Below are 27479 nucleotides of genomic sequence, written 5' to 3'. Positions count from 1 at the left end.
GTTAGCTCCAGGTGGTTCCAGTTCTAACTGCTCACCAGCTGGTAGAAGAACCTGTGTTAGGAAACCTGCCATGCTGCTGTTAATATAGGGACATCTTATGTATGCTAAGTGATACATTAAAGCTGAGGGAACTATAATCACATACTAATTATCTTTATTTTCTATTTCTAAAGAAGCTATTTAAAATGACCAGACTTAATTTCAGACCTCACTTCATGGGACCTTGTAGAAACATTTTGTGGTTCTGTTAAGCTTGTAAAGCTGTACGGTTAAAACCTGCTACTCAGTTTTTGGAAAAGGTCTATTTCTTAAAAATCAAATATGGAGATTTTTTTTTATTAGTTGATTTTTTTTTTTTTTTTAACTAGGATTGAGCTCAGGGGTGTTCTACCACTGAGCTACATCACTAGCTATTTTCATTTTATTTTCAGACAGGGTCTCACTGAATTGCTGAGCCTGGCCTCGAACTTTCGTGCTCCTGCCCCAGCCTCCCAAGTCACTGGGATTACAGGCATGTCTGGCCATTCAGCTTTTTAAAAATATAATTGACAGGGCTGGGGATGTACCTCAAGCAGTAGCACGCTCGCTTGGCATGCGTGGGGTGCTGGGTTCGATCCTCAGCCCCACATAAAAATAAAAGATGTTGTGTCCACCGAAAACTGAAAAATAAATATTAAAAAATTCTCTCTCTCTCTTTCTCTCTCTGTCTCTCAAAAAAATATATATATAATCAACAAATTAAAATTGTGTTTTATTTCATTGTATTCAGTATGATGTTTTAACATAATTATGGAATGATTGCCACTGTTAAGCTAATTAATATGTCCATTTCCTCACAGTTCCTTTTTGTATATACATGATGGGAATGCTTAAGATGTACTGTCTTAGCAAATTTCAGGCATATAGTATGTTTTTATTAGCTGTAGTCACTGTGCTGTACATTAGCTCTCCTGAACTTATTCACCTCATAATTGCAGGATTGCAGATGTTGGTTAAAGGAACCGACATCACCTCATTTCCCTACTCCCTGGTAGCCTCCCTCTTATCTCTGTTTCTATGAATTTGACATTTTTAGATTCCACATGTGAGATCATTTAATTGAATGCTTTAAATAAATATCTACTGTAACTATGAAATCAAGATTCAGTAGTCACATATCCCTTGTTACTTAAGTCCAGATTATTTTAATAAAATTAGTAACCTTACAAGAACTTTTTAAAGTCATGGGTCAGTTAGAGAGGTGGTACTAGAAGGTGGGAATGCATCAGTGACAAATTTTATCTTTTTAAAATTTTGACCCTACCCATATTTAATATGAGTGTTTTTGTATTGGGAAAATTCAGCTTTGCTACATCTTTTGGAGATGTCATGTAAGATCTAAGGTAGCTTGAAGAGGATGCTCTTTGAATGGCATACTATAGGTGCAAAGAGAACTTAGTAAAATATTTTCAACTTAAGTACATGTTTTCTGATTGTGTTAACTTTAGTGTATGAAAGAAGTTTCCTCATCACCATTCACCACAAACTAAATAAACCCCTTTTAAAAACATGTTTAAAATATATTATTTATTGTACATTTAATAAATGGTAAATTCCTGTGAAAACAACCAATGAGTTTCCTAGGCATCTGTTTTATTTTTAAAAATATTGGTCAGTTTTAGCCATGCCAAATTGAAAAACTCCTTGTATAAATACAAATAGAATAATGCAAAAAGGAACTTCTGAGTAGATTTGCTTTGGGTAGTAACACAGTTGGCAGTAGATTGCTGGTGCAAACTCTTCCTCCCCACTTCATCCACAGAAGACCATGGAAGTGCGTGCTAGTGTGCAGCTTTTTGCTCCTATCAAGTTTGGACTCTGCCATTCTCCCTTCACCCTTTTTCAAGTCTAAGCAGCAGTACCTCTCAGTAGCAGTTCATTAGCAACTTTAGAATATTATACTTTTTTATCCGGACCATTTGGCTTCTTACAAAGTTAATCAAGATTTGGGAATTCTTTTCCTTTTCTAAAGCTCACAAATGTTCTCTGATATTGTAAGCGCAGAACGCTTTAATGAAATGTAGACTGTTCTGTAAACTGACCCCTGGAAAAGTCAGGGAAAAGCTATTTCCCCAGCCAAAAGAAGGAAAATAGTACTAGACTTGTGGATTTTTTTCCCCCTTTTTTAAATCTGTTGATAGAAAATTGCTGTAAGCAAGTCACTTAACCCCCAGCCCTGTACTGTTTTCTCATCTGTGAAGTATAGATACAATACTTAAGATTCCAGAATGTTCTGAAAATACAAATTCTCCCTAAACCTTAACCCACTAAGATCAAGACAGAACTTAAACTAAAAAAGGGAAATCTAGGCATTCAGGATCTTGTTTACCATACCTATAAGTCTAGATTTTAAACTTCTTTTCTAATCAGCTTTAAATAAAAATCCTGATCTAGTGCTTTCAGGTTGTATGGCTTATTTTTTATATACCAAGAGTTAAATAAAAATGATTTGAAAACTATTTAGATCAGTAATAGTCTTGCAATGTCATGGATAAAATTTGCCACATAACCTTTCTTAAACAAACAAACAATTCTGACTTCTGGTTTTCCATCCAGGTAGAGCCAAAAGATCTTTGGCTTTGTGCTTCTGATCACTTTGCTTAGAAAATGGCTGTTCAAAAACTCATGGATCAGGAAAACTCAGACTTTGTATTTGGGTCTGGAGGTAGACAGGATGGAGAATTGTATAGTATTCATCGTGGAACAGTAGAGAACTCTTGTTTTTAAATAGCTCCAGAGAAGCTGCAGCCAGCAGTTCTTTTAAGTCAGCTTGTTTCTTGCAAGTAGTGATTTTATACTGAGACTTTTATCTAAAATTGAACATATACTTCCCAGGGTAGGTAGAGAATCAAGAAGAAAGGCAAATATCACCTCTCTGGAATGAAAAATACCATTGTGTTTTTTAAATGGTTTGATGTGCAGCTAAGGTTGTGGCCCAGTGGTAGAGCGCTTGCCTTCCACGTGTGAGGCACTGGATTCCATCCTCAGCACCACATTAAAAAACAAAAAGTATTGTGTCCATCTACAACTCAAAATATTTTTTAATATCAGTTTGATGTGACTGACTGATAGATTATTGTGTATGTGTTGTGTGTCTGGTCTTTCCTTCTAGAGACTTACTTTTGTTTTGTTTTGAAGAACCGTGGAGGATAAAAATCAGCTGCATTTGATCTTTAAAAGGCTTTCTCTTTGTCCTTTGAACTTGAAAATATGCAGTCTAACTACAGGATGGATTCTGAAAGGTCCTGTTGACCCACTCTGGAAACAACACCTGTTACTAAATAGCAGCTATTTAACATTAGGTCCTTAAAGTTAGATTTGTATTTTGTTGAGATTTGATGACTTTTCCCTTCCCTGAGACTATGCTTTATGGAAAACTGGGTGGTGACTAAAAACTTAAGTGGTTTCCATCTCATTTGCCTTTGTTGGATGTTAGCCTAGGTTTCAGAACACTGACTTTCATAGACTCAGCTGCCACATATTGGGAGCTACTTATAGTTTTTCTGCTATCCATGTACTACTTGGCAAGGACTTCCATTTCTTTTGCCTCTAGTTAGACATAGCTTAGCCTTCCCAAATACTGTGCTGACTCACAACTGGGTCTGCTCACTTAAGCAAATATATGAATTTAAAACAAAATAGACTTTTAACCTCATTTAAATTAGACTCTCAGATTTGGTTTGTTACTTTGATGCCGGGGACTGAACCCAGGGGTACTTAACCACTGAGCCATATGTCCGTTCCTTTTTTTTTTTTTCTCTTGTTTTTTTTTTTTTCTTTTTTTTTTTTTTTTCCTCCTTCCTTAGGGCCTCACTAAGTTGCTGAGGCTGGGGATGTGGCACAAGGGGTAGCGCGCTCGCCTGGCATGCGTGCGGCCCGGGTTCGATCCTCAGTACCACATACAAAGAAAAATGTTGTGTCTGCCGAAAACTAAAAAATAAATATTAAAAAAAATTCTCTCTCTCTCTCTCTGGGAAAAAAAAAAAACAAAACTTGCAGTCCTCTTGCTTCAGTCTCCCAAGTCACTGAGATTACAACTGTGTGCCACCACACCTAGCAGAATTTTTCTTGTACATTGCTAATCTTCTTCCATCATAACAAGCTAAGAAATTACAGATGACATATGCTCAATTCATGTGACTACCTTCCGAATGCCAGATATCCCATCTTCATTCTAGTGTCATACATGCCAAACACTGTTTGCTTTCAGTGTTAAATTTTCTTCCCATAGACATTCGTTTGAAGAGTACAGATTTGCCTATTAATAAGGAATTGATGTTCTTAAAAAAGAACATCCCAGCATACCTTGCAGTAAGGTTTGCCAGTTTAACTTCTTGAGAGCTTCATTTAAAATCAAGGTTGACTTTAAAGAGAAGCACAGATTAAGGCTAATGATGACTCCTTATTACAAACTTACAAAGTGAACCTAGGAATCTGGCTTTGTCTTTCCCAAAGAGAGGGAAAGTAAATATTTATTTGCCTCTATAAAAGCCAATGGAAGAATAAAGAAGCTGTGGGGTAGCCCATGCCTGTAATCCCAGAGGCTTGGGAGGCTGAGGCAGGAGGATTGCAAGTTCAAAGCCAGCCTCAGCAAAATCGAGGCGCTAAGCAACTCAATGAGATCCTGTCTCTAAATAAAATACAAAATAGGGCTGGGCATGTGGCTCAGTGGCTGAGTACCCCTGAGCTCAACCCCTGGTACCACCCCCACCAAAAAAAAAAAAAAAGAATAAGAAGCCAATGAAAATGTGGAATGAACAGTTACAGGAGTAGGACTAGAAATGAGACTTTGCTGAGTATACCTTTAAAACTTCTGATTCATGAAAATATTTTTATATGTCAGAAATAAGATTAAATCAAAGAGAAAAAAAAGGAAATCTTAAAATTACTTATAAGTTTAAAGTATCAAATCTAGCATACTATATCAAATTGATTTTACAGTCTTCTAGTACTTTGACTGTATATTCTTTCTGAAATATAGTCTAAGGTCAAAAAGAATTTCAGTGAAATCTTGATCACTGAGGAGACTGTTAGTAATGAGATTAGTTTTGTCCTTTTAAATCTATTTTATGTATTAATTATAGAATATAGCAAATAAGTAAATATATTAGTGTTACTAGGGACCAAGATTTTCAACATAAAAAAAAATACAAATAGGAAAATTAAGTTTTTAAGGTAATTTTAAGTTTGAAATATAAATATCAATATAAAAAATCAGCATGAACTAATGAGTAAAACAAAGATTTATTTCTCTACTGAATGAACCTAGAAGCTTTGAGACCTTTGATAGCAAATACCATACCTTGTATCCAGATATTAGTTTCCCACTGAAAGAAATAAAGCTTGGAGAAATGGCTGAAAGAACAGTCAACTTGGTATATCTTCTTTTTTAAAAAAAATTTTTTTAGATGTTGATGAACCTTTAATTTATTCATTTATTTATATGTGGTGCTGAGAATCGAACCCAGTGCCTCACACAAGCTGGGCAAGCCCTCTACCACTGAGCCACAACTACAGCCCAGTACATATTCTTTTGTCAAAAAGGAGGGAAGTGCTTAAATGGAATGTCAGAAGGACAGAAGATCTGGCTTGTAGGAAGCACCCACTGGCCCAGCTTGGGGGTCAGTATGAGCATTTGGTACACTTAATGTATAATTGCGTGTAACACTGACTATGAATGACTACTAAAAAAGGAAAAGCAAAGGCTGTCTTCATAAAAGAATGCCAGCTAATGTGTGTGGAAGAAATGAACAATTATTATTTTATAAGCCCCTGTCATTAAATTGGTTCGTACAAGAATTATTAACAGATGGTGAAGTCACTAGACAATAAGATATTCACCGTGATGTTGTTTCGCCCCACAAATTAACCTTTACTTGCTGAAGAGAAAATGTATCTTTCAAGGGAGAGATCTGATGGTCTTGCTCTAGCCAAGGTTTAATGTTAGTGTCACTAATGGTGCAACAACCTGACGCTGTACCTCCTACAAGGGGAAATATATGACATCATCTATATATCATACCATTAAAATTGCCAAAATTTTAATCTCTAATCAAACTGAATTTGTAGTTTACAGGAAGGAAACAACCTGAAAAATTAAGGAAATGGGAGATTCTATAAGAGAGCTGGCCTGGACTCATAAGCTGGAAAAGCAGAATGTTTTAGATTAGCGGAGGCTCAAGGAACCTATTGTATTTAATGAACCTTTATTCCATCCTGTGTTGGAAGATTGGGGAGGCAGTTGGTCCTCAACTGTGAAAAATAACCTTGAGAAAATGGAGGAAGTTTGGATAGTCTGGACATTAGATAATATAGGATTACTGTTAATTTTCTCAAGTGTGATAATACCATCAAAGTTCTGTAGGAAGAGTATTCTTATTCTTTGAAGATGCTTTCTGAAGAATTTATTAGTGAATTTTTGTGTTTGCTACCTTTTTTTTAGGACCATATGAAAGTATGATGTACGTGTGTATACAAAGAAATGTAAAATGGAACATAGAAGACTATGTAAGAGGTACCCACTGGCCCCACTTGGGACAATATAAGCATTGGGTACACTTCATGTATAATTGAGTGTAATGTAGCAACTATGAATGACTAGGTGGAGAGTATACAGGTGTCCATTCTACTACTTTTTAATTTTTTTCTATGTTGAAAAATAATCATAATAAAGTCAAAAAAGAAGTATTATTACAGCAGTGGTGCAGTGGGTAGGGGTGGAAGAAGACTTCAGTATCACTAAAATAATGTCACCTCTGCTGGTTTCCTTTTAAAAACATTGTGGTGAGAAAAGAGGAAATGACTGGCACGTTTTTAAATAATATTGGTACTGGGATTGAGGGTGAGAGAAATATGGACAGTTGAGGCTCCTGAGCAGGTAGATGGCTAAACAGGTATTAAACCAGTCTGGGTGTATGTTATGTTCTGTTGTAAAATTGTGGTTTGGGAAATTTTAAGAAGCCCTTCCCTAGTCTCTTGATGCTATTTTTTAAAACCTCTTAATTTTGCCTGTAGTTGTAGTACTACTTGTACTGACTGGAGCACTTTAGGAGATGGTAGAAAGCCAGTGAAGTGTTTTGTCTCCTATGAAGAGAAGAGTTGCTGAAAAGATAAAAGTCCTGGCTTTTTGAGAGAGTTTTTCAAACTTTTTTCTCAATTTTAAGTGACTCAGCAGTGTGGAGCCTGATACTGCCTCATCCCTTCCTCCCACCAGCATTGACAGAAGATCAAGTTGAATCCCATTTTGAAAAGAGTATTTCTTCTGACTGTGGAATTGGATTCCAGCTGTGTGTGTGTGTGTGTGTGTGTGTGTGTGTGTGTGTGTTGAGACAGACACACAAGGGTGGAGTGGGGGAGGAAGATACATGCTGTGATTAGTCAGCCTCCCATCTCCCTCCCCCCTAGAAACTCAGGCTCCATATGGGGAGACTGAGAACAAGAAACTTGAGACTGGGAACGAGGGCAGGGAACAGCCAAAACCTGCTCAGTCTCAGAAGACTGATTTCCGCACCAGGGAATGGAAAAAGTTGCTGAAGGTGGTTGTGGGTTGACTCTGTGGCCTGAGATTGATTCTCTTAAGTTCAGTTCTTTAATAGTGGGAGCACTGTGTTGGGAAGGGGATGCCCTTCTGGGGAACTTCTTTACCTGACATGAAAGATACCAGACTTACATATTTCTTGTACCAAGAAGGTTGGTGTTTATTGCTGTTTCTTTGGGATTCATCAAAATGAGAACCAGACTGATTGGTGGTAAGTATCATGAAAAGGTATTGCACTTGGTTAAGCTGGCTGGAGACCCCTTTCCTTTCCTCTTAAAAGGGAGTAGGCGAAAGTAGAATCTATAAAAGAATAAATTAGCAGAAAGATGTTTGAAAAGGTGTAGGAATCCTGGAAGGTGTTGTAGCATGTTGCTTAGGAATTGACCTTGTTAAAATCTCTAGCTTCTGATAGTCACTTTTTTGCTCAATGCTAAGTGTTAGCTAAGAAATATGCTGACCATAATTTCTAAACAGGAAAAAGTCTCTGAGCATAGAATCCTAGAGGGGACAATGGAACAGAATATATGAATTTAGAAGTGTCCCAGAAAACTGATAGTGTACCAGAAGAGGAATACTAGCCCTTCAAATTATCCTCAGCAGTAAGAAAGACTGATCCATGCATGTTTAAGGTATGCTTTCTTAATGATTTGTTTCCTAGTAATTGATGTTTACCTTAGAGTCTAGTTCTTCACCCTTAGGAGGAAACCCTTTTGAGAAAGCTAAAAGCTGTTGGATAAGCATGTGAAATAACAAGTTTAATAAGATGTCTGGCCTAACCTAATTTTTGGAGGCTTAAGTTAATATCCAGATAAGACAGTGACGACTACAGTATCTAGCATGTTCCTAAAAGAGCAGTGAAATTCCATGGCAAAGCCATTTGCATTATCATTACACTTTGAGTCAAAACACATCTACAGATTTTTAAGGGACCATATTTCCTTGAATAAATCTTTCCTAAAGTGCATTGTGTACTTAGTGTACTTTAGTCAACAAATGTGATGACTAAAATATAATGTACCATGGGTATTACCCTGATCAGCATTCCTTAGCCATAGAGTCCACATGGTTAACCACATGTGGTAGTTTTTAATTCGGTCTGAATCAAGAGAGAGAAGGCAAAATTGGATAGGACCTGGGAAGGAGGGAGGCTGAGCTGTTAACATTTGAGTATTTAGGATATGTGTTTGTGAAAGTACACTCAGAATTTCTGATGGGAAAACAAATATTAATTAATGTCAACTAAGTAAGTAATATACAACAGTTGTTTTTCTCTTGAGGTTTATAACTTTTTTAGATTGCCTGTGATTCCTTTGATTTGGTAAGTTCTATATAACAGTTCTTTAGGCTCACCTGTCAGCAGGCTTACCACTAGATGGTGGATTTAAAATACCCCAAATTATTTCTTCAGTAGAGCTTTTCTTTAACATTCTCAGTATGACATAGAAGAAAGTCAACCACCATACCTGCTAAGCTATTTGAAGAGGTACTTTAAAATAGCACATTAAACTGGCCTGATATTTAATTGAGTTTTTAAGACACAGCAAGTAGACTTCTGTATTTGGATGTGCTATTTGAAGAATGAGTCAATCTGACCTTCTAGCCTTTCTCAGATGTGTTACTAGTTCTTGAGTGGAACGCTAGTGTGCTTGTTCAGTTGTAAACTGGATGGTGAGCAACTACACACACAATAATATTTAACAGACATTTTTTACTTTAAGGTACTTTTTGACACTTTATCTACTTTTCCTCTTCTTCCCCGTGCTGTTATATTTAGGTCTAGTATTTCTTACAGATATAGATTTGAAGAAACTCTAAAGCACAACCTTAAGACAATGTGTGGAAGAAATCGTGGTGATAGGAAGTAATATAAACAGCACAACTTTGCAGGCATCGTTTGGTTTTCTTTTCCCAAACCATATTTTACTTAAATGCAGTCAAATTGAGTCCAACTCAATCAGTGGTCTATTCTTGAGATCTCATTTCAATGGAGAGGAAACTGACATCCAAAAGTTGCTTTGGGCAGCAGGGTCTTCATTTACAATGTAAAAGTGAAGAACACTCTAGAACGCTCTTCTCTTAGGGGAAAACAGAGCTGCTAGCTGGGAAGGCAACTGGTGCGGCTAGGAGGCCTGGAGGAAACTGGCAGAGCAGACACTCAACAGCATCAGCTGGGATATGGGCTGTGTGCAGTGTGTAGTTGGGCTGAGAGAGAGACAAGGTTATCATGAACCTGTGTGTTGCTGGGCCGTAAGAGCTGCAGGAATAGACAGCCACCCATCTACATCAGAGCCTGGGTTCATGTTCTGCCCTCTTCAGATATGGACCATATCTTTACTTGAGAGGTAGGGTGGCAGGAGCATCACTGCTTGCCACAGTCTAATATTTTAGAGGGGAGGTTTTTGCTAAGCTTTAGGCTGCTGATGAGCTTATTAATGCAAGGGGAGATTAGGAGTATTGATTCAATTCTTAAGTTGCTGAAGAGACATTTCTAATTTGCCACATCGACTTCTCTTATTTTTTTATCTAAAAATCTGCAAATGTTATTGCACTTCCCTCCCCTACCCTTACCCCCCACATAGGTAGTGTCTGGGAACATGCCCAGAACCTTTTGTTAAAAAAAAAAAAGAACAAGGGAGGGAATCATAACAGCCAGAGAGGAGAGAGCTCCCATGCCAACAGCAGGGAGACTGGTGGAGGAAGGGCTGCCTCTAGAGACTGTTAAGAGGCACTTGCGGTGGTCTCTCCACTGTGTATTTTTTCCACTACCAAAATAACTTCATACTGGATTGAAAGTCATTACCTTAGTGTTGGATTAATCTCTTCAGTCAAACTAGCTTTGCCAACTGCAGAAGTCATATGAATGTGCAGTAGACAATCCTGTCTAGAAGGGCAAATGCTAACCTGTGGCCCTCTAGATGAGGTTTTTCTTGTTTGATTGGTCGGTTGGGGTTTTTTCTTTTTCTTTGAAAAGCTATTGTGCTTTTGACATTTAAGGTATTTAAAATTAAAGTTTTAGCACCTAAACTAAAAATTCTGCTTTGGATAGACAAAGATACTTGTTAATCATGTTCTGGTAAAGTATGTGGTTCATCTTGAGTCTCTGTGGTTATCATTTATCTTTGAGACTCAATTGGCTTTATACAAGAAAGGATTTTGAAATGTTTACTCATTATACAGAAATTTTCTGAATGCCTTCTTACATGTATAAGACCCTGAGCTGAATACCACAATATGTAGCTTTACCCTGCTCCATGTCATAGAATCTGTCTTTAGACTTAATAAAACAGGCTGTGGACTTTGCCCCCTCAGTGTTTCATGTAGTTACCTAAGGGGAAAGCTTGCCCAGTTAGATATTGAGCAAGATAAGTTTTAATTAAAAATACACTGAGGTTTTTCTTGCTGGCCTGTTGTCCAACTGCATTTTCTCCTTTCATTGTTCATGTGAATCATTGATGATAGAAAGTTGAAAGCACGAGTCTGTATTCCTCTGATTTCTATGTTATGACCTGTGGAGTCTCAACAATTCACTTTTCAATTTGTTCATAATGGCTGCCTGCACCTAGGCTGCACATTTAAACTTGAGTCTTACACTAGAGGTTGATGCTCCTCCAGCTGCAGGAGGGCAAGGTCATACAACTGTAACTGAAGAATAGTTTACTGTTCCTGTCTCAAAAGTGGCTGTAACCATGTTGCTTGCATTATGCAGCGAAGATTTTAATTGGAAATGGTGGGTGTACATGTACAGAAATGTTTGCTAAAGACTTGGCTTAATGGATTCTCCATGGGAACTTTTTTTAAAAGAGTTACATTGTAAGGAGAATCTTAATTCAGTTTCTCAAAACATTCTGTTATTTCAGAAAAGTGAAGTTTTGGAGTTTTCTTTTTCTTTTTTAGATTTTGAAGAAAGGGTTCCTCAGAGTTTAAACAGGAATTCATGGGGAATGTTTAAATCACATGATATAAGTTAGTATTTTCAAATATTTTAGAAACATCCATTAATTTGTGTATAAATTATAGTTAACTGCAAGCTATTAAAGCCAATCTTCCAAGTATCCTTCAAATAGTCATCTAATTCTGATTTATTTAAGGAAACATTTAATAGTTTGCCAAGTCATTATTCTCTTCTTAAATTCATCTCTGTTTCATTGGTATATTCTGGTATTTTAAATTTTTACTGTTTATAGAAGGTTCTGGGGATACTACATTAACTTTATGATATATAGACACATGATTGGGCTCTGAGTATTGGCAATCTAACGCCAATCACCGTTTCTAGGCATCTTTTCATAATTCTTCAAAAAGCAAGGCCACAGCCAACTTCACATTAATAATATTCTACAAGAGAATATTCTGGTGTAAAAAAAAACAGAAGTACTATGAGATCTGTCTTCTGATAGAGTTGTGAGGGAGGGTAAAAAGTTAATGTGTCAAGGTTATAAGAGGAAAGAAAATAGAATGGAGAGAGATGGATAAAATTGGGCAAATGCTAAAGAAAGTTGGCCCATAAGCTTTTCCCCTAACCCCAAATTTTGTTGAAACATTTGGGGAGGAGCAGTAATTAGCATTTTGGGAGAAATCAGAGAGCAGCCTCAGCTGCTCAGAATTAGATGACTATTTGAAGGATACTTGGAAGACTGGGAGAATTTAGTAGGAACCATGTGGTAACATTGACTTTTAGGGAAGATAATATATGGCCTTAGAATTCTCAGGTACAGAGATATGTAGAATTTCCTCAACATTTTTTCTTTCTCTTTCAGCAAATCCAGTTTGCTGATGACATGCAGGAATTCACCAAATTCCCTACAAAGACTGGCCGAAGATCTTTGTCTCGCTCCATCTCACAGTCCTCCACTGACAGCTACAGTTCAGGTAGGTGTGAACTTCATGTTCACTCTGATCTCTTCCCTGTTCTCTACCCAGTGCTCTTCACTTAACTAGAATCTGAGAACATACTTTATACCAAGACTTCCTGTCAACTGTTAATTAGGCAATGGGAATGTGCCCAGCCAAGCTTGTAGCTAGGGAAGCTTTTGTCATCTTGAGACTTTCTTCCCCTGGCTTTCTCTGTGTGGTCTGTGGCCAGTGCCTGGTTGGTAGTACTGGGCCAATTTTGATTCCCACATTTGTCCACCCACATTGCAAAGAGAGGGAATCAATGTTATTTTGGCTGACAGAATTGGCCTTGAAAAGAACTATTTGGAAGAATAACTTCTTTGTATAAAATACACACTGTCACTTATCTCTTTCTTTCTTGGCCAAGACCGCTTAAATTGTACTGATGACAATTAGTATTTCTGCTCTTTTCATTAACTAGATTGCCTTATGTTGAAGTATACTTCCCTGATAACCTCTGGAGTGGGAAAAATACAGACTACTATACAGTGATTCCAGCTGTTTTTTTTTTTTTTTTCAGTTCTCTAATCTTAGCCATCTATAATAAGTGAAGTCTGTTTCTACTGAATCATGCCCTTGCCAATTCTAGACAGGGTGTTTAGAAGAGAATGGAAGAGAAGATCAGATCTTACAAATTGAGTTCTAAAAGAAACATTAGTGACATCTAATATAACCTCTTCATTGTTCAGCTGAAGAATCATTGTTAAAAGATTAAGAGGCTTGTCCAAGGTCACCAGTTGCTGTTAATGTCAACAAAGAGATTAGTACCAAAAGCCATTCATTGTCCTTTGCCAAAATATTGTTTGCATTGTGTTACTAACATTAAGAGCTAGGCTTAAGGTATAAGGAATGTTTTTAAGAAAAGAAAAACAAACAATTATAAATAAATTTATCTCTGTCCTGTGCCACTGAAAATAATCCAGTAGATAGGCAGCCAAGAACAAATAGGGGTTAAGTACAGAAATAAACGAATATATGGATTCACAGGGGGCATAAGTATGCAAGAAACAGTTCTAGATATAATGGCTGTCATAAGTCGAAGGATATCTAGGAATGACAAATAAAAAAGGTGTAAGTGACAAGCAGACTAATTATAGCTAAGAAAAAAGGAAAATTAATTTTGAAAGATGGAGTTATAAGAGGAAGAAAGAGGGAATGAGTGAAGTCTTCAAAGATAGTGATGGTCATGTTACATAAATCTTTTAAGAGCATTTGTTAAAGCTTAATGATATAGTTGTCATGGTGGAGAAGATAACCTATGGTAGTATTTGTGTGAACTGCAGTTCTGTCCTTCTGGAGGACCTATCTATAGAAGTTAGTGGGAGAGTCTTGGGGTACTGGCAGGAGAAATGATGAGGAAAATACTTGATGCAGAGGAAAGAAGTGACAAGGGGTAAAGAATGATTGTATATCCCCTTGCATATCTATCGGAAAGATATATTTAGCTTTTATATGAAGTTACTATTTAAAGTTGATCATCTTAACAGACTTTCCCAAGGCTGGCAATAGAACCAGATCTGTTTGCCTTCTGTGTCACTTTTTTTCCTCTCTGTATTCCTTGAGCATAGTCTAGAGTAAAATCCGTTTTAAGCCTCTCTTACTGGTTTTTTTTTTTTTTTTTTCCCCGTATTGGTGGTTTTCAGAATGACCAGTAGCATCAGCAGCATCTGGAAATTCATTGGAAATGCCAGTTCTTGGGTGCCTCATGAGACCTACAAACTAGGAAACTTTGGCCATGGGGCCTTAGCAGTCTGTGTTTTAACAGACTATGTGATTCTGATAGATGTTTTAAGTGTGAAAACCAGTGACATGTAGAAATAGTATTCCTCATCTCCCTTAAATTATTCTTCAGTTTTTTGCCAGGTCTCATTTCAATCTGGATTGGGACCAAGTACCTTTGTTATTACCTGGGAACACTGCAGGTGGTACAGGATTAGGATCAGTGGCTCCTAATTACAGGCCCTAATGACAGAGTCTTGTTATGGTGGATACAGGAACTGCAACACTGTGAGGTCCACAGCCATTTCATTCACACCAGCTATTAGACCTTGGAAGAGTAGAATTGAGAGTGACAAAAAGGAGCTCCAATTAACAGCATTTGCTTCACTTAAATTAAAGTCCCTTGGGGCCACACTCTGTAGAGTTGGGGCCATTGAAGTTTTTCTCCCCTTGTTTCTTTCTTTACTGGCTCTAGCTGCGTCTTACACAGATAGCTCTGATGATGAGGTTTCCCCCCGGGAGAAACAACAAACCAACTCCAAGGGCAGCAGCAATTTCTGTGTGAAGAACATCAAGCAGGCAGAATTTGGACGCCGGGAGATTGAGATTGCAGAGCAAGGTAAAGAAAGGGAGTGGGTAGAGGTCAGAAGCAACCCTTTTATTGGTCATCGGAATCCACAGACAACTTAAGGCTTAAAAGCTACCCTAAAATGTCTTGGGAAAAGACAGTTTCCTGGACTTTTGGGTAAACACTTCTCTATCTAAGGAGCTTGAGCCTCAGAATTCTTGATCTTGTTTTCCCTTCTTCCTGTTCTCAGCATGTGGTTATTACACACAGAGTAGTTTCTGTTTTCCTCCCCTGTGACACCATATTCCAAGATCTACAATGCAGAGTCAGCACAAGCTGGAGCACTACATACTGGTTAGTTATGTGGGATTTTACTGTTGCTGTCAATCCCAGAGACCCAGATTTCTCAGAAACAGCTGGTGTGGGAGGGTTCTAAGCTAAGGATATGGTGACCAAGGGTCTCATTTGGTCCTGAGCACCCTCTGCTGGAGCAGAGTAAAAGTGACTGACAATAGTCAAGTCTTATTTCTTCTTCCTTGCCGCACTCCTGGGAAGGTCTCTTTACTCTTCCGTTGTTTTCAATTGAAGACAAGTTCTATATTGAGAATGGAGGAACCCAAACAGACTGACTGAACTCAAACAGGATAGGGTAGGATAGCAAGTGGCTTCTGCTAAAGGTCAAGTCATTCTTCTGGGTCTGGTGATTGTCCATGTACCAAACTATTTCTCTCTCCCAAATGACTGATGAGACTCACTCTCCATTTTAGTCAGTTTGGGGAATTTACTTAATTCTCTGTTCAGCCCTTTGGATATAAAGCAGAAGCAGCAGAGGAAGAGAGATATGCCATGACAACTCTCCACTGTTATTTTGCCAGCAAAAGCTGTCAGTCATCAAGGAATATGCCTAGAGCTTTCCTGCCTTACCTCGCCGTGTCTCAGCAGACCCAGACAGCCATGGATGTGGCTGAGCAGGAACGGATGGTACTGCTAGTGAAGCCCTAGCTCAAATCCTCTGTTCTTTCACAGACATGTCTGCTCTGATTTCACTCAGGAAACGTGCTCAGGGGGAGAAGCCCTTGGCTGGTGCTAAAATAGTGGGCTGTACACACATCACGGCCCAGACCGCGGTGAGTTTGTTAAAAGAAAATAGAGGGATTTTTCATAAGGGGAAGAAAGAAACAGATTTTTTCCTCCCCCAACTAACCAACCTCCAAATGCTATTAGATGGGACCTCCCTGTGAAACTATAATAGGATTTGTTACCTTCTTTTTGAATAAGTAAACCCATTTTTAATGCTAAAAATAAACCTGACTTAGGAAGATCTAAAATAGGATTGTTTTAAAATGCTATTAAGTCTTTTAGGTTGGGTTCAGGAACATGCACCTGTAATCCCAGGAAACCTGGAGGCTAAGACAGGGATTGCAAGTTTAAGACTAATTAGCCTTAACAACTTCATGAGGCTATGTCTCAAAATAAAAAATAAAAAGGGCTGGGGTTGTAGTTCGTGGTAAAGCATCCCTAGATTCAATCCCCAATACTCCCCCCCAAAAAAACCAACAACTTAGGAACATGTCTTTTGAGTATAGTTAAATCTCGTGTGCCCTGCCACCCCTAGATAGACTACACCCTTTGCTAATTCTCCAGTGTAACACTTCTGTTGCTACAGAGTTATGGTATTGTGTTCTTACTGGTTTGCTCTCTGCGTCTGGGTAGTCCTTCTTCCTCACCCTATCTTCCTGTACATCCATACAGGTATTGATTGAGACTCTTTGTGCTCTGGGGGCTCAGTGCCGCTGGTCTGCTTGCAACATCTACTCAACTCAGAATGAAGTTGCTGCAGCACTGGCTGAGGCTGGTAAGTTCAGCTTTTTCACCAGATTTGCTTCAAATTAATTATCTAAACACAACTTTTTATATCAAAATTGTCATTACACTGTCATATGTCTAAGGACTCTAAAATTTGGGCAATAATAAAAACATCAGCAGCAAGAAAATGGATAATAAAGTCAAGGTTGATATCCATGATGGAATATTATATAGTCATTAAAAATGACATAAAGGGGCTGGGGTTATGGCTCAGAGGTAGAGCACTCGCCTAGCATATATGAGGCACTGGGTTCCATCCTCAGCACCACATTAAAAAAATAAAATAAAAAGATATTGTATCTACCTATAACTAAAAAATAAATATTTTTTAAAAATGATAGCAAGAATCTAAGGATATTGAGGAAATGCCCAATTCTAATGCTAAATGAATGAGGAAGATTATTAAACTGTATGAGCTCACCCAATCTCTTTTCATCAGAAGTCTCATCAATTTTAAGAAATACAAGTAAGTAGTACTTTTCATATTCATAGTTCATTAGATAACTTGGTATTCAGTATTGCACTGAAGCTAGGCACAATGACCTAGTCCTGTAATCCCAGCATCTCAAGAAACTGAGGCAGAAGGGTTCCAGGTTTGAGGCCAATCGCACAACTTAGTGAGACACCATCTCAAAAATTAAGACTGTTTCAATCCCAAGTTACCGTTCCCCACAAAAAAATTTTGCTGTGAAAATATATGAACTACTGGTGAGCTTAAAAATAAACATTGAATAATTTTTATTGTTAAAATATCCAAAAGAAAATCATAAAGTTCTTTGAGGATCTCTTTTCTTCCTAGGGTCTTCAGAATGTAACTTTATAACACTTTCGTTTTTCTTGTTTATTCTTGTCTGTTAAGTGTTTATTGGAGAAATTTAGGGAGTTCAAAAAAAATTCATAATCCTTTTTTACAGATGTTTGACTAATCTTTCTTTTCTTTTTCTTTATGTTTATGAAATAAATGTTAGTATGTATGCAGTTTTATAATCTAAATACAGCATTTTCAAAAGTAGTTTTGATATCACTAAACTTAACATCATGTATAATACTCTTTCATATGTTCATGTGATTTTACCTCATTACTTTCTTAATAGTGAGCATTTAGGTTTTTTCAAAATGTTTACTAATATAAATAATGTTCTAAGGAACAATTTTGTATTAATTTCCACTTCATTTTGTTGTCGTAGAGTTCTAAATTTAAAGAGAATAACATTCTATGATTCTAAATATATCTTTAAAACTCTTAATTTTTTAAATTTCTGAACTAAAAGTACTATTTTGACTTTGACCTTTTACTCTATTTCCCTCTCCAGAATAGGTTCTCTTGCCTTTTTCTCTTCATATAAATCTCAGAAATTGATGCTAGTATAGGTCACTCTCCAAAAGAAGAATTAGCTGATTTATGTCTGCCTCTGTAGGAGTTGCAGTGTTCGCTTGGAAGGGCGAGTCAGAAGATGACTTCTGGTGGTGTATTGACCGCTGTGTGAACATGGATGGGTGGCAGGCCAACATGGTAATAATGCATGTTTATCCCACACTTCTGACTATAGATTTATTTCCTTTTTTTCCCTCAAAAGCATGGTTCCCTAAACATGTTTTGGATGTTTGGTCTTATACACTGACTTTGTCACTAAAGTGTTTAGCTTGATACCTATTCACAATGGGTTTGAGAAGCACGAGGTCCTGGGTTCAATCCCCAGCACCAAAAAAAAAAAAAAAAAGAAGAATGTGTCTGAGTACTGAATGGAAAGGTGGGGGAAGGGCAAGACTAGCTCAAACACATGGCTCAAACGTGGCAGAACGAAATTGAAGGAAGTGACATTGTCCCACTTTGTAGGATTCTGGTTCTTACCTTTCTGCCCCAGCTCTCCTTTTGTGTTCAAAGGGCTGTGTATTTCAAGACTCTGGACTAAAAATGAATCTGTGATTAGTCTAATACTCTTCACTGTAGCCTAGAACAAAGCTAAGGATCCTTTTAACCATTTTACACCAAAAAATTGACTCTGTTTCCACTGTCTAAGCCTACTATATGGAGCTCTAAGACATAACATACAGGGCTCTCTTACTAGTGCAGAAAGTGGGCTCAAAGTTCCCCCTAGCTCTAGCAGCCTGAATGCCCATAGAAGTCTTCTGGCTGTTCTGTAGATCCTGGATGATGGGGGAGACTTAACCCACTGGGTTTATAAGAAGTATCCAAACGTGTTTAAGAAGATCCGAGGCATTGTGGAAGAGAGCGTGACTGGTGTTCACAGGTAACAGATTCTGGAGTAGCTGCCCCTTGTGTCCTTGCCTCAGCAAATTCTTCTGGTCTCTTGTTAGGCTTTAGGACTGTGTTTCAGACTTGAATTAACTAAATGGGATAAAACTGAATTTTCACTTTCAAAAAATCAAGGTGACCCTAGAAGGAAGATTTTTCCAGGTTCTAGTTCAAACGTTTTTCTCTCCCATTTACTCCATTGAGTAATTCTCAAAATAATGTTTGGGGAAAGGGAGTAGGGGATGAATGTATCTTGAAAAACTGTAATCAATATTGTATTGCAATTTTATATTTGAAATATGAAAATAAAAATCTGTAAAACTACATCTTATATACACAGCAAAAAGTAAAACTGCCAAATATTCTCAACTTGTTGGAAATACCTAAAAGAAGTGTTTCTCTGTTGGGGGCACATTGTGCATCCTTGCTCTCTCTCACTCTCACTCTCGCTCTCTTTCTCTCTCATATACATACACACACAGGAAACCGTATCAGAATCATTATAATCTTTATTTATCAAAAATAGGCATGGAAAAATGTTGATTTAAGGATATAATGTCCCCTTTATGGAAGAGAAGTAAATTTATTCAACTGAAAGCTTTTAATTTAATTTTCCTTCCAAAACTAATGGGTGGAGAGAGAAGAAAATGAAATAAGTGGGGAGAAATGACAAGGAAATAATTATGTTTATTCATATTCTTGGGCAATAAATAAGACCGGGGAGGGTACCATGGAACTTGAACAGAATTAGGCAGATTTTGCCGTTTGTTATGTTTTACCAGCTAACTTGGTTTTTGTTTGTTTTTGTGGCCTCTTCTCCCTTTAGGCTATATCAGCTCTCCAAAGCTGGGAAGCTCTGTGTTCCTGCCATGAATGTCAACGATTCTGTTACTAAACAGAAGTTTGATAACTTGTACTGCTGCCGAGAGTCCATTTTGGATGGGTAGGTTGAAATATGTAGATGTCACACTTAAAGGGGATAGATCTGGATTGGGTTGTAGTGTTAGTCTGATGTTATTGCAGTCTTGTCCCCTGGTCTTCCTTTGCCTTTAAGAGTTTGTTAGAGGGGCTCATTTCATATGAGTTCAGCCAACTTCCAATTGAAATTCTCCTGGGCATTGCCCCACACTTAACTTTGTGCAGAGGGACTGAGTTGAGCCCTTGTCTGTTTCCACAGCCTGAAGAGGACCACAGATGTGATGTTTGGTGGGAAACAAGTGGTGGTGTGTGGCTATGGTGAGGTAAATAGCTGGGCCTCAGTGTCTCTGTCTTTTCATAGACTTACTAGAAATAGCAGGTAAAGGAGACTTGTGCTGTCAGTCCGGAGTCACTGATGCAGGGGTCAGATGTGTTTGATGTATATCAAAGCATTAACAAAAGTCCTGTATTCAGATTCGTGAATAGACATACAGAATGAGTTGAGTTTTCAGATTTTACCAATTTGTCTTATGAAATTTCATTATCATCCCCCCATAATAATAATAACCTCTTAGATGGCCCCACAGGTGACTTGCAGTACAATGAAAGGTGAAATCTGAAGTGGCATATAATTGACAATCTGTATACTAGAATAGGTTGCAGGAGATTTTATTGTCTCCAACAGTGACACATAGAAGTTCCTGAGCTGCTAGGCTGTCCTCCAAATGACACATTGCAAGCAAGAGTTATCAGAATTTTTTGTTTGTATTTTTGTTTTTGTTTATCACAGTGGTAGGCCTCTGCGTGCTAGGCAAATGTTTTACTGCTGAGCAGCATCTCCACCCAGCCCATATCAGGTTTTTCTGGAATACAAAAATAAGAGGTTTCAGGGCTAGGTTTGTTGCTCGGTGGTATAGTGCTTCCCCAGCATGCCAGAAGCCCTGAGTTCAATCTCCAACACCACAAAAAGAAAAAGGAAAAAAAAAATAGAAGTTGCAGTTGCTCTTGCTTGGTCTTGTTTCCCTAATAGTAACAGTTATCCCAAGCCCCTCACCCTTGCTGTGACATGTCTGCTAATTATGTCTTTAACTGAGGTTCACAACATGATCTTGTCTGTTTCTGCTCTGCTTGAGGTTGGAGCCTCCCTACAAGTGCTCACTAGATGATTGGTGATTTCAGGAAGGTTAATTCCTATCTCCCAAAGACCCTGCCTGCCCCATTGTCTCTGCCTTAATGTACCTGGCAACCTGGCTGTTCTTGTGTTCTGCAGGTTGGAAAGGGCTGCTGTGCTGCCCTCAAGGCCCTTGGTGCCATCGTCTACATCACAGAAATTGACCCCATCTGTGCTCTGCAGGCCTGGTAAGAACAGAGTGATGGTGATCCATTAGATTCATCTGGGTACATCACATTTCTTAGAGTTCATGATTGATTATATTAATCGTCTTTTGCAGAAATTTTCCAGGGGGAGGAGAAGACTAGGATTTCTCTGTTCCCTTCATTATAATCCTGGGGCTGTCCTAGAGCCTCTTGGCCTTTCCATTCCTGGATGTGGCTCTGAAGAGGCCAGTGTGTGTAGTTTAGCACAGCTTATCACCTGCCATCCCTGCAGAGGGGGATTTTGTGACCAGCTTCCCTCCCACTGCCTCCTTGATTTGCTCATAGTGTTTCTTCTTTTCTTCCAGCATGGATGGGTTCAGGGTGGTGAAGTTAAATGAAGTCATCCGGCAAGTTGATGTTGTAATAACTTGCACAGGTACGTATCAGTGCTTTGATACTCATGGAGAAGTGTTCACTCCAAGGCTAAATCTTGAAAGTAACCTGACTGGCATTCAGAAACAGTCAGTGAGACCGGTGCTCAGTATGGTGTCTCAGAACTAGAGGAAGTTATCAGAATAGTAATTTGTGTTTTCCAGAGGAAGGAGCCTTTTTCCCCTGATGCTTTTCCATACCACTTGATTTTAAAACCAAATAATTATGTTGAAGGAGCTGCTGTACACTTTCCTCATAACACATACAAGCACTTTAATGCCAGCAAACCTCCTCTGTCTCCCTTGTTCTGACTGGAAACCAGTCAGTGCCTTTGTGGCCTAACATCTCTTCTCTCAGCCACCCATCTTTGCTTTCAGGAAATAAGAATGTAGTGACACGGGAACACTTGGACCGCATGAAAAATAGTTGCATTGTTTGCAACATGGGCCACTCCAACACAGAAATCGACGTGGTGAGGCTTCTCTCAATTGTTGCTGGGGTTTCTTCTCTGTTTTCTGTTGCAGCCACAATCAGCTGTGCCTTCTTCCTTTCAGACCAGCCTCCGAACTCCGGAACTGACATGGGAGCGAGTACGTTCTCAGGTGGACCATGTCATCTGGCCAGACGGCAAACGAGTCGTCCTCCTGGCAGAGGTACATACAGAAGACTGATAGACAAGTAGTCCTTTTAGATCTATAGGATGAAGGAGGTGGGGAAAAAATATTTGACCCTTGTTTCCCTGAATTCTGTCTTTGTTTCTCAAATGGTCTAGTCCATCAAAATAGAGGCACTCCAGGTACATCTAATTTAGCCTAAGTAACAATTTCTTGACCATAGCTAATTTTCAACCTTTCACACTCAGGTGGATTTGCAGAAAATAGTATAAAACCCAGAATCCTGATCTGGAACTGTAATTATTCTTCTACCAGCTGAGTTGGGAGGGGTATAAAATCCTTTCCTACATTTGCTTAACTTGTATAGCAAGGGGATCTGAAAGGGGCAATAGCTCACCCCAGGACTCTCTTACCTTTCCAGGGTCGTCTGCTCAATCTGAGCTGCTCCACAGTTCCCACCTTTGTTCTGTCCATCACAGCCACCACACAGGTATGTGGAAAATGCCCACTTTTCCTGCACTGAGACTTATGGAATCAGGGGAAGTTTGCTGTGCTCTGCCCTGTTCTCCCCCCACCCCCCACGTCATACATTGTGGAGACTTCAACTTTCTCAAGTATAGAAAAGAGTCATTAGGGGTTGGGGGTGTAGTTCAGTGGTAGAACACTTGCCTAGCATGTGTGAGGCACTGGGTTTGATCCTCACCACCACATAAAAGTAAATAAAATAAAGGTATTTTAAAAAAATTACAAGAGTCATTAGTCAGTTTGTGTCTCTGTATCGTCTGGTCAGTTGAGAATAGTGTTCCAGCTTAGTTGTATTTAGTGTGTTCTTTTGTCAAGTACTAAATGAAAACACCAACAAATCCTCTTATGACGTGTATGGGCCTTTATTCCAGGCAGAGTCCTAGGTGCTATCATGATGGCAGATCATTATGGTGATCCTAAGGTTCTGTTAATCATAGTTTTATTTTTAGATCTCGTTCTAAAAAGTGTTTTTGTTTTCTGGTCCTCTTTTCCCACCTTAGGCTTTGGCACTGATAGAACTCTATAATGCACCTGAGGGACGATACAAACAGGATGTATACTTGCTTCCTAAGAAAATGGGTGAGTGAAAAACAGTGAAACCGATACCGACCCCTAGATAGCTTCATGGTTTGGTAAAATGACTGTCATGAAGAGCACTAGATTTAGAGTCAAAAGTTCTGATTCCTCTCTAGTGCTTACTGGTTGTTTGACATCAGGACAGGTTCTAATCCCCATGAGCCTCCATTTCTTGACCAGTAAAGTGAGAATAATAGTGATTATAGATTTTTAGAATTGCAGAATTGTAGTAAGAGCTCCAGCTAATGAGTATATCAGCAGTTAGCACATCAGTTTAAGGTCAATGCTCTTGTTCTCAAGTAGCCTTATGAGTTCAGTAAATGTCCCAGTGCAACTGAGTATAACCTAGAACCAAAATGAGAGAAACAGAAACAGGTTTTAGGGTCCATTTTCTGTCTTGGTTTGAAAATCACCTTCTATCCAACCTCCTGTCATTCCAGAGGACAACCTGTGCTTAGTTCATGTGACATAATACATCTCAAATCCTTTGCCTTTCTGCACAGTGGAGCCCACCTCCCATCACTTAATGGCTAACCCTAAATACATGGCTTAAAGCTAAAAAATGTCTTGCTCTGGTCCCCTCCAATAGCTTATCTCAGATTGGTTTTTCAAAAATTCAGGTTCATAAAAGTCAGAGAAGCTTTTCTATGGAAAGGTAGTAAATTATCTTAGAAATCCATGATCCTAAGATTTGAGGCCTTTATGGATCTTTTCCTAAATGAATATTAATGACACAAGATTCTTTTGGAGTCTACTTTGATTTGTAATTTTGACTAGAACTTGATCCAGGAAGGTGGGAGTAGTATGGAATGTGTGGCTGCTGAGATGAAGCCAAATCTTTTACCAGAGAAGGATAGAAAGATAGAGGTTGACCCATTTTGTCCTAGTAAGTGGTTTTCTAAATGCATTTTGGAGAGACCGAGAAGTACCCTACCACAATGAAGCAAATGTTTCAAGATTCTTTCAAAGTTACTCTGGTGCTGTCCTCTTCCTCAAAAAGCTTCAAATGAAAGCAGAGAAGGGGTATGCCCTGAGAGACATATTTGACAAGAAAACTGCCCCCTGCCACTTTGCTCTTCCTAGATGAGTACGTTGCCAGCTTGCACCTGCCGTCATTTGATGCCCACCTGACAGAACTGACAGATGACCAAGCAAAATATCTGGGACTCAACAAAAATGGGCCATTCAAACCTAATTATTACAGGTAACTCAAGGGAAAGCAATGAAAAGCTCTTCTCCCTGATATTAAACCAACCAGCCCAGCCAGCTTTCTCTAGTAAAAGATGAGGTACCATACCTGATTTTGAAAAGTATAAGAACTCTGCTCCAAATTAACAAAGTTGGGGCTGGGGAATGTAGCTCAGTGGTAGAATACTTGTCTAGCATGCCTGAGGCCTTGGGGATTTTGGTTCCAAGCCCAGAACTAGGGGGTGGAGCGGCGTGTAAAATAAACAGGGTGAGCAGAGAAAGTATGTGGAAAAACAGGGGCAGATGATGGCCTGGGTATTGTCTGTGGGGATACCCACCCTGCCCAGGGAGAGACTTGGGAAAAGTTGTTCCATTTAATATTCTTCTTGAAACTCTCATATGGAGCCAGGCATGGTGGCACAGGGCCTGCTATCCCAGCAACTCAAGAAGCTGAGGCAGGAGGATCGCAAGTTGAAGGCCAGCCTCGTCTACTTAGCAAGACCCTGTCTCAAAATAAAATTTAAAAAGGAGTAGGCATGTAGTTCAATGGTAAAATGCAAGGGAGGCCCTGATTTCAATCCCTAGTACCAGTGGAAGAAAGAAACTCTAAGATTTGAGGCCTTTATGGATCTTTTCTTAAATGAATGTTAATGACACAAGACTCTTTCGGAGTCCACTTTGATTTGTAATTTTGACTAGAACTTGATCTATGGAAGAACTTGATATATGGAAGACATGAATATTAACCAGTCAATCTCTTTCTTTACAGATACTAATGGACCATATTACCGATGACCAGTCCACATGAACCACACAACTCTAAAAGAAATATTTTTCAAAATAACTTTTATTTTCTTTTATTTCTTTCCTCTTGATTTTTTTTTCTGTAATTTCATTCTTGTTTTCTCATGTCATTATCCAAGTTCTGCAGAACATACAAGGACTTGCTTGCTTCATGGCTCTTTAGATGAAACTGAGGTTCAAGGTTCCTCACCCTAGTCACTAAAGAAGGATTTTGCTCTCCCCACCCAGAAAGGTGATTCTTTCTTTACCGTTTCTGGGGACTTTAGTCTTAATTGGGTACTTTATTAATAGGAAATGCTAAGGTACCTTTTATGTGGATAATATCTGCAATGTCTAAATTGCCTTAAAAGAGCCCATTTCTTAGCTGCTGAAATCAGTGCTCTTTCACTTCCTCAGAGGAGCAGGGATGGTACCTACCAGCCAGGTAGGTTAGATGTAGGTGGTGCATGTTAATTTCCCTTAGAAATTCCAAGCCCTATTTCCTGTGTAAAGGTGGGATGTTTGGTTCAAAGATGTGTGCTAGTGAGTGTTGCTTGTTAAGATCCAGTAGGCCCTCTTGAATTTATAGTACAGCTCTTCCTCCATTCCCACCAGCCTCTCTCATTTTTCTAGTTCTTAAACTGCATTCTACCAAATTGAATTTTGTCCTTTAGCATTTATTTCTTTCTTTTTTTAATAACACAGTTTTTAGTATTGACACTGAGGAACTACTTGGGTGGTTAGTTTTTACTAACTTCTTTTGAACCTTTGGAGCTAAGAGTGCAGAGTTGAGTCTAGAAAAAAAGCTAATCTCAAACTCTGATGAGTCCCTCTGTTTCTAGCCCCTAGTTTAAAGCATCAGTGAACTGGAGCCATAAGCAGATTTTCTCAGCTCTGCCCCATACAGCTTATGCTGAAGGCCAATTTCTTGAGCCATTACTCTGTATAAAGCACTGAGCTCTATCCTTAGGGTTTATCCTTTAAGAGCAAATTTCTGGTTAGCTGTGCTTCTGCAACCTAAAATAGTTAAAGGGAGTAGGTATGGATGGATGGAAGAATGATAAATTGGGCCAAGGTTAAAGAAATTTTACTCTATATAATTTGTCTGGAACTATAAGCCCTGTATAATGTTAAGTTTCACAGAAGTGGTACCATTTCTGTTTGACACCATGCCACAAAAAGTTTATGAGCTAAGATCTTAAAGGGCAGTTTGTAATCAGTACATCCCGACTCATACTCTGAAAGAATCCCAGAGAGGCTCCCTCAAAGATGAAGAGAGATGTATTCCCATGCCATGCACCCTGCTTACTAGCATTTCTGCATGGTTAAATGGGCTTTATGCTCATAGGCTTTAAGCATATAATTATCCAGGATTTTAAATCCTTAACTTGTTCTAGCTTGTGATCCTTTAAAGTTGGATCATACATTAGTGCTAGATACTAGAAATTTCACTTCTCTGTTTCCAGTGATCAGAGAAACAGACATTAAAAACAGGAATATAAGAAAGTTTTTACCCTGCAGCTTCCTAGCAGGAGACAATTATCTTGCCAAAATTTTTTCCCCCTTCTTTTCCATTTCTCCCCCACCCAGTCCCTTCCTACTCCTTGCCAGTGTGACCGTGCTTTCTTCTCTGTAGATGCTAACAGTTGAAGCCCTTTTTCCTAGGGCTCGTAACCAGCCAATCAGAACACCATATCCATTAGGGGACATAACCTGGCCAACAGTGTATCCATTGGGTCAGCTGTGCTGGAGGGAGGCAGCCCAGGTCCTGCTGCCCTCTGGTTGGCCCTCTGATCCTATAGCTATTATGTGTCCATAGGAATAATAGGTAAGGGCTCCGTCTCTGTCAAGCCATGTAACAAAGGACACTGTGGAAAATGTCTGGCATCAGAGGGAGCGTGTGGAGAGCAACTTGGGAGGAAAAAGTTCATTTTGTATTGAATGATTTTTAATGAATGCAATATTAATCCTTGCAGATGAGCAATAATCATTAAAGTCAATTAAAATGATTATTAGTAGTCTGTGTTATTCTTGATTAAACAGCAAAACTGTTTTCTAGAATGGAACAACTCATTTTTTTGTACCAGGGATTGAACTCGGGGCACCTGACCACTGAGCCACGTCCCCAGCCCTATTTTGTATTTTGTTTAGAGACAAAGTCTTGCTGAATTGCTTAGCGCCTCGCTTTTGCTGAGGCTGGCTTTGAATTTGCAATCCTCCTGCCTCAGCCTCCCAAGCCGCTGGGAT

General features: G+C 38.8%; 1 protein-coding gene across 2 annotated transcripts in view; it reads left to right on the top strand.

The window, feature by feature from the left end:
- The window catches only part of AHCYL1 (adenosylhomocysteinase like 1), a gene marked incomplete at its 3' end in the record, with an annotated part of 39003 nt that extends 11761 nt beyond the window's left edge, over positions 1-27242 (top strand). The window contains exons 2-17 of one of the 2 annotated variants that reach the window (XM_081305315.1): positions 12334-12445; positions 14664-14807; positions 15783-15883; positions 16509-16611; positions 18041-18135; positions 18768-18874; positions 19706-19822; positions 20057-20120; positions 21068-21156; positions 21480-21550; positions 21924-22018; positions 22101-22199; positions 22582-22650; positions 23186-23264; positions 24345-24465; positions 25219-27242. In XM_081305315.1, the coding sequence (XP_081161441.1) occupies positions 12334-12445; positions 14664-14807; positions 15783-15883; positions 16509-16611; positions 18041-18135; positions 18768-18874; positions 19706-19822; positions 20057-20120; positions 21068-21156; positions 21480-21550; positions 21924-22018; positions 22101-22199; positions 22582-22650; positions 23186-23264; positions 24345-24465; positions 25219-25225 (1473 nt within the window). Of the gene's footprint in view, positions 1-12333; positions 12446-14663; positions 14808-15782; positions 15884-16508; positions 16612-18040; positions 18136-18767; positions 18875-19705; positions 19823-20056; positions 20121-21067; positions 21157-21479; positions 21551-21923; positions 22019-22100; positions 22200-22581; positions 22651-23185; positions 23265-24344; positions 24470-25218 lie in introns of those variants that run through there. The other variant, XM_081305316.1, reaches the window with a different exon arrangement.
- Between the last annotated feature and the right edge of the window lie 237 nt (positions 27243-27479).

The sequence above is a fragment of the Spermophilus citellus genome (assembly GCF_964194105.1).
Source record: "Spermophilus citellus genome assembly, chromosome: 9".
NCBI lineage: Eukaryota > Metazoa > Chordata > Mammalia > Rodentia > Sciuridae > Spermophilus > Spermophilus citellus.
The sequence above is the reverse complement of the archived record's forward strand: the minus strand, read 5'-3'. Positions and strand labels throughout refer to the sequence as shown.